The following is a 7,927-nucleotide window of genomic DNA, read 5'->3' as shown; positions in this document are numbered from 1 at the left end:
GAGTCCTGACCTGAATTCTATAGAACACCTTTGGGATGTTTTGGAAAGCCGACTTCGTGCCAAGCCTCACCGACCGACATTGATACCTCTGCTTAGTGCAGAACTCTGTGAAGAATGGGCTGCCATTCCCCAAGAAACCTTGCAGCACCTTCTTGAACGTATGCCTGCGAGAGTGGAAGCTGTCATCAAGGCTAAGGATGGGCCAAGACCATACTGAATTTCAGCATTACCAATGGAGGGCGCCACGAACTTGTAAATAATTTTCAGCCAGGTGTCCGGATACTTTCGATCACATAGTGTAGCTAGCGTGCCAGTATTGATGTGACTCATTCTTCACAGACAGACTAAACAGATGACTGCTCACTCCCATGCATGTACGGATAAACAGACAGTGCTGAGCCAAGAATTTTTCAGTTGGCATTAGCCTGATGGTGCTTAGCAACACATCCACGTTGATTTTGATGGTCGTATCTGGAGCACACTGTGACTCATTATTGTTGATGCATAGATACCAATTTGTCATTCCTATAAATCAGACACATAGCGCTGACACTAAAAAAGCACTGGCTTTTCTTTCCTGCGTAGAAGCTTTGCAACAAACTGTTGTTTCGGTCAATGGTCCGCTGTTTTCTTCGTTGGAATTCCAATGCTTTTGCCAACAAAATGGAATGGCACCATTCCACCATTCTCTCCACAAGAAACGATGATGCTGAACTTCTAGTTCTCACTTTCAAGGCATAGATGCCCAAACTTTGCGATTCACACCCGATGTAAAATGTTTAATAGTTGTTTCTCGGCACCTTTTGCACAATGCGTTTTCACGACGCAGCAGAGTTGTTACATGGTCACCACCACCAGACCTTGTTGGATCTAGACATCTTGACATCTGCTTTCGATTCCAACTTCCTCGAGAAATTCCACACGAAGGACAAAGCCTTTAACAAGCTTCACAACTGAGAATCTGGCATCGTCACTCAGATGTTAGGCCGACCTCATTAAGCCCTTCACTACAAATCAGGCACCTACAGACGATACCAAAACCAGTAATTTTTCGTGATTATTGTGATCCTGTTGTACGCTTTCATGTTTCAGAAACACTGCTTGCAACCCAGACTGCTGACCCCAGCAGCCTTTGCCGGAGCCTGATCCTCGCGTATGGGTCAACACACGACTCCTCCTCCACAGAGGTTGACTCCTGCAGGCCCACGCAGCCCGAACCACAGCGCCTGTGGCCGTTCTCAGCGACAGACATCGAACCCGGATTAGCGTTCAGTCTGTGCACTCAGCCGCACCAATGCTGCACCCATCTGTGCCGCTGGATGGACGTCCACCGTCCGGGTTTTTCGCAGAAGTCCCGGTGGTTCGTAAGGCGAATGTAGGTACGTGAGTTGGTTGGCGCCATCTGCCATCGCGTCACTGTGAACTCTATCAGCTGCATCACGGCACCGACCTTCCCCAAGTCATGTCGGCATCCACACTATGCGACAACGTTGCGCAATTTTTCGCTCCGCCAAAGTCGGTGTGCAAGACGAGATTCCAAACAGCCCGACAGCGCGCCAACGTCGGGCCTCACTGTCTCCAGAGCTCACCGTCTTCCGATGGATGGCGACAAGTTCGCCACTAGAAGACGTCATCATAGCTTCGACTCATTGCAACGAAATGTAATCCTCCTCGAGTATTTTTAAGTCACCGCACATGGGGCACCTTCCCAGATGTCGGAAAAATCGCAGTGAGAATAGGTGGATCTAGCACAGGGCTTAACAACTGGCCGGTTTTGAGCGCGAGTACTCGCGTCTGCTCAGGCACGTGCTCGCGAGCAGGTGCAAGGTCGCTGAGTAGGGAGGGAGGGGAGGGAGGGGAAATGCGCGCGCACGTTTGAATGTGATCTCGCGTTCTTAGCAGATTTAATTAGCCATCTGAATGCTTTGAACATTTCACTACAAGGTAAAGATCTGCTAATTACTCATTTCATAGATCGAATACGAACTTTTAAAATGAAATTGACACTTTGGGTGAGTCAACTAGAAACAGGAAACCTAGCTCATTTTCCTAAATTATCATCCATGCAAGATGTTCACAAAGACTGTGAACGTTATTCACATAGTTTAGTTGATCAGCGCTTTCAAGATCTGACAGCACTAGACAGTGATTTTGATCTGTTCTCTCCATATTTAGCGAATATTTAAGAGATTCCTCCTGAGCTGCAGCAAGAAATTATTGACCTGCAGTGTGACAGAGAATACAGAGACAAATTTCAGAACAAGAAAAACATTTTGGAATTCTACAGACACTTCCCTGAGGATAGATTTCCTCGTTTGCACAAACTGGCGGCTACAATAATATCAATGTTCGGTTTCACGTATGTTTGTGAACAACTGTTCTCTACAATGAAATGTAACAAGACGCGCCTGAGAAACGCATTGTCTGATCGAAATTTAAACTGCACGCTGCGCCTAAAATGCACAAGAGCAATTACTCCGAACATAGACGCAATTGCAAAGGGCAAAAAGTACAAGATAACCGAGAATCCCACACTTCAGTGACACCTTTTATTGTGTAATAGTTCACAAATTGATGTAAATGTAGAGGCATACACTAAGCTAATAACATTATGTGGCATGTGTACATTCTCCTTTATTTGTTTCATTTGTCGCAGTAATAATTCGTGAGTGATATCCCTGCATGCAGGTGGCCGCGGATTTACATTGACTGGCGGCAGCTGTTGTGTGCCCCACGTGACTTTCCCCACTCTCCGCTGTGGTCCGGTAGTGGGGGTAGCGTGCTCGCGCTGCTCCGTGCTCGCACCTTGCTGCTCACAGCTTGCTCCGCGAGCACGTATGTTGTGAAGCCCTGATCTAGCACAACACCATTAATGTGATAATAATCAATAAGTGTTTCAACATTGAACTGATAGTGAGCTACAGTACTATGTAGCTTTACCATTACAACCTATTTTAAGCAGATGGGGTACCTGGACAAATGCAGCCATCTTTACTGTGAAAATTTTGATGAAGTCAGCAAGAGACCGCGAATTCCCTAGAATTTATTGAAGTTAACATTTGACTGCTTCATTCTATCGAAAAGCTTTAAATTTATGGTTCATAAATGTTTTTTTGTCTTTCTCTTTTTTTATGTCGTAGACACTTTTGAACCCACTGATGCAGCTTGGATTAAAGACGCGCAAGTAGCAAGTAGCATTCAAGAAAACAGATTTGAAGTAAGACCTGATTCGCATCAAATCAAATTTTGCGCATTTGTCTGCGGCAATAACGAAGTTGGAAGCCCCGTATCTACCACTGGTGGAATCTTTGTTATTGAAGGGATTCAAAAATACACTCCTGGAAATTGAAATAAGAACACCGTGAATTCATTGTCCCAGGAAGGGGAAACTTTATTGACACATTCCTGGGGTCAGATACACCACATTATCACACTGACAGAACCACAGGCACATAGACACAGGCAACAGAGCATGCACAATGTCGGCACTAGTATAGTGTATATCCACCTTTCGCAGCAATGCAGGCTGCTATTCTCCCATGGAGACGATCGTAGAGATGCTGGATGTAGTCCTGTGGAACGGCTTGCCATGCCATTTCCACCTGGCGCCTCAGTTGGACCAGCGTTCGTGCTGAACGTGCAGACCGCGTGAGACGACGCTTCATCCAGTCCCAAACATGCTCAATGGGGGACAGATCCGGAGATCTTGCTGGCCAGGGTAGTTGACTTACACCTTCTAGAGCACGTTGGGTGGCACGGGATACATGCGGACGTGCATTATCCTGTTGGAACAGCAAGTTCCCTTGCCGGTCTAGGAATGGTAGAACGATGGGTTCGATGACGGTTTGGATGTACCGTGCACTATTCAGTGTCCCCTCGACGATCACCAGTGGTGTACGGCCAGTGTAGGAGATCGCTTCCCACACCATGATGCCGGGTGTTGGCCCTGTGTGCCTCGGTCGTATGCAGTCCTGATTGTGGCGCTCACCTGCACGGCGCCAAACACGCATACGACCATCATTGGCACCAAGGCAGAAGCGACTCTCATCGCTGAAGACGACACGTCTCCATTCGTCCCTCCATTCACGCCTGTCGCGACACCACTGGAGGCGGGCTGCACGATGTTGGGGCGTGAGCGGAAGACGGCCTAACGGTGTGCGGGACCGTAGCCCAGCTTCATGGAGACGGTTGCGAATGGTCCTCGCCGATACCCCAGGAGCAACAGTGTCCCTAATTTGCTGGGAAGTGGCGGTGCGGTCCCCTACGGCACTGCGTAGGATCCTACGGTCTTGGCGTGCATCCGTGCGTCGCTGCGGTCCGGTCCCAGGTCGACGGGCACGTGCACCTTCCGCCGACCACTGGCGACAACATCGATGTACTGTGGAGACCTCACGCCCCACGTGTCGAGCAATTCGGCGGTACGTCCACCCGGCCTCCCGCATGCCCACTATACGCCCTCGCTCAAAGTCCGTCAACTGCACATACGGTTCACGTCCACGCTGTCGCGGCATGCTACCAGTGTTAAAGACTGCGATGGAGCTCCGTATGCCACGGCAAACTGGCTGACACTGACGGCGGCGGTGCACAAATGCTGCGCAGCTAGCGCCATTCGACGGCCAACACCGCGGTTCCTGGTGTGTCCGCTGTGCCGTGCGTGTGATCATTGCTTGTACAGCCCTCTCGCAGTGTCCGGAGCAAGTATGGTGGGTCTGACACACCGGTGTCAATGTGTTCATTTTTCCATTTCCAGGAGTGTATTTGCAATCATCCATTGGAGAAGTGGATGTCGCAGAAAAAATTAAGCTGAACGAAGTTATCGGAGCAAAACTTGATTATGAGTGTATGAAATTGACGAAGAAAGAAAAAATTGTGGCGAAAATGCAAAAGACTATCATCGTGAGATAACTCTGCCCGAAATTTCTTCTTTTAAGTATGCACCTGTCACTTCTTGGGTCTTAGAAAGTCATTTTCTTTGTCCAAAAATGATCTGTCACGTAATGGAATGATCATAAGTGAAAACAAAATTTAGAGAAATTGGTTCTTGCGTATTGTTTTATAAGAAAATACATATAGATTTAGAAGTGAATTCTGACAGCGAATATTTTTGTTTTGCCACCTCTTCGTGCATGTTTAGTGGTATTAATGTGACACAAGCCCGTGACTACGCTATCCGCCTTATTGCAGGCAGAGGACAGACTTCTTCGCCACTGCGGTAGGAGGGGTTAGTGATATGAGACTGTGTGAATGCGTACATGTTTTACGATTTGATAGTGCACGAAAACCGGATCTCTATCTATGACATAGTGCCGACCGGTTTGGTCGCGCTAGCCGTGGCCGCTGATAAGGTTAGTTGTGGAAATGCTGTTTGTCCTCAAACCAGTGCAGTTCTTCGTCCAACCATGTCGCAGCAGGTAGGTGTTCACCTCTCCTCTCACTGCTCGTCGTCGGTCATTACAGCCACCTGACGTTCTCTTCAATTTCTTAATAAAAATTGCTATCATCCCAAATTTTAACGTGGTACAAATGAATACGATTTTAATAATAATAAAAGGGTGATTCCAATGAAAACATTAATTGTTTATTATGCATATGAGATAATGGAGCAAATTACAGATATGTCATTTTTCCTTGTAGTCCCCATGCCGTGTAACGTACGTATTCCACCACTTCGGAAGTGCACGTATACCTCATGAGAAGAATTCTTTGGGTTGTGAATGTAGCCACTCGTGCTCAAAGCATTTCTGCTCTTCATCGATATTCAGATGCTTGTGTAAGCAGTCCTAAAAGATGAAAGCCACTCAGCCTGAAGTTCGGGTAACGCGGGTGTTCGAGACACTCAAATTTCCTGCCTCGGGCATGGATGTGTGTGATGTCCTTAGGTTAGTTAGGTTTAAGTAGTTCTACGTTCTGGGGGACTGATGACCTCAGATGTTAAGTCCCATAGTGCTCAGAGCCATTTTTTGACTTCAGTATTTTGCATGAGCCCATGATATGGTACCTAAGTGGTACGTACATTATAGATTAATCAGAGCCAGAAACACACTTTCTTACCCATCTGTGTAAGCTGTTAAACATTGTCGTCATCTGGATTTTTTTTGGTACAAGTACCCACAGCATAACGCCAATGAATTTGGTGTGTGAAATCTATTAACGCATCCTCATAGTGACATGGGAAACAAAGTTTCCGGCCTTCCACATCATAGTTCCACTTAGGAAAGGTGTGTCATTATTAACACGTAGCATAGTTTCACATTGTGGCTCGATTCTTGGGTCCTTTCATACATACTCCATCTGACTTCCCCTTTTTCGGCATTCTCGATAATTCATATCTACATATTATGTTATCCTTTCCTTGGCTTTGTAAGGCAACTGTACTTCTGCTTAATTAAAATCTACTCGTTCTTTTTCGATCTCTGTATTATATAAAAAGATTACTCTTATACATCTACCCAATGGTGCCGGATTTAAAAATTTTGATCCCCTAGGCACACCATATTATATGGCCCCCCAAAAAAACATGTTTTAAATAATAACTATTAATTGATCACTTCACAATTGCCGTTTTGGGTGGAAGCGCTGTAAGCTGTTTCCGTACTCTGCTATTCGTTGTTATGAACGACGCGTCAGCAGTCTAGTCGCGCCCAAAGTGTAATATGGTTCCTGAACTGTACATAACGCAAACTTAAAACTGCATTTCGTTAACATATTCTTCTGTTGAAAGACAACAGAAACGAACACAAGGAAAATAACATTTCTCTGATGGCCTAAACATGCAGCACAGCGTGTAGGACACAACGGATTTTTGTTACAGAATCACTTTTAATATGTTCTTTTACACCAAACCGTTGAAACTGAAAATAAAAAAGTTGTGTTAAGATCTAAAAATTGAAACGAACGTGTCATACACTAGAAATTAATTCGTGCTTTTACAGAAATGTGTGTTGTTGTTGTTGTTGTTGCTGTTGTGGTCTTCAGTCCTGAGACTGGTTTGATGCAACTCTCCATGCTACTCTCTCCTGTGCAAGCTTCTTCATCTCCCAGAACCTACTGCAACCTACATCCTTCTGAATCTGCTTTGTGTATTGATCTCTTGGTCTTCCTCTACGATTTTTACCCTCCACGCTGCCCTCCAATGCTAAATTTGTGATCCCTTGATGCCTCAAAACATGTCCTACCAACCGATCCCTTCTTCTAGTCAAGTTGTGCCACAAACTTCTCTTCTCCCCAATCCTATTCAATACCTCCTCATTAGTTACGTGATCTACCCACCTTGTCTTCAGCATTCTTCTGTAGCACCACATTTCGAAAGCTTCTATTCTCTTCTTGTCCAAACTGGTTATCGTCCATGTTTCACTTCCATACATGGCTACACTCCATACAAATACTTTCAGAAACGACTTCCTGGCACTCACATCTATACTCGATGTTAACAAATTTCTCTTCTTCAGAAACGATTTCCTTGCCATTGCCAGTCTACATTTTATATCCTCTCTACTTCGACCATCATCAGTTATTTTACTCCCTAAATAGCAAAACTCCTTTACTACTTTAAGTGTCTCATTTCCTAATCTAATCCCCTCAGCATCACCCGATTTAATTTGACTACATTCTATTATCCTCGTTTTGCTTTTGTTGATGTTCATCTTATATCTTCCTTTCAAGACACTGTCCATTCCGTTCAACTGCTCTTCCAAGTCCTTTGCTGCCTCTGACAGAATTACAATGTCATCGGCGAACCTCAAAGTTTTTACTTCTTCTCCATGAATTTTAATACCTACTCCGAACTTTTCTTTTGTTTTCTTTACTGCTTGCTCAATATACAGATTGAATAACATCGGGGAGAGGCTACAACCCTGTCTCACTCCTTTCCCAACCACTGCTTCCCTTTCATGTCCTTCGACTCTTATAACTGCCATGTGGTTTCTGT

The 7,927-nt window shown here is 45.4% G+C and overlaps 1 protein-coding gene across 1 annotated transcript in view; it reads left to right on the top strand.

The window, feature by feature from the left end:
- The first annotated feature begins 5,369 nt into the window (after positions 1-5,369).
- The window catches only part of LOC126471527 (solute carrier family 22 member 7-like), a 211,014-nt gene continuing 208,456 nt past the window's right edge, over positions 5,370-7,927 (top strand). The window contains exon 1 of the mRNA XM_050099753.1: positions 5,370-5,411. Coding sequence (XP_049955710.1) covers positions 5,400-5,411 — 12 coding nt within the window. The 5' untranslated portion in view covers positions 5,370-5,399. The remainder of the gene's footprint in view (positions 5,412-7,927) is intronic.

Source organism: Schistocerca serialis, chromosome 3, assembly GCF_023864345.2.
Source record: "Schistocerca serialis cubense isolate TAMUIC-IGC-003099 chromosome 3, iqSchSeri2.2, whole genome shotgun sequence".
Taxonomy (NCBI): Eukaryota; Metazoa; Arthropoda; class Insecta; order Orthoptera; family Acrididae; genus Schistocerca; species Schistocerca serialis.
Note: the sequence above shows the minus strand (reverse complement) of the source record. Positions and strands in the feature narration are given on the sequence as shown.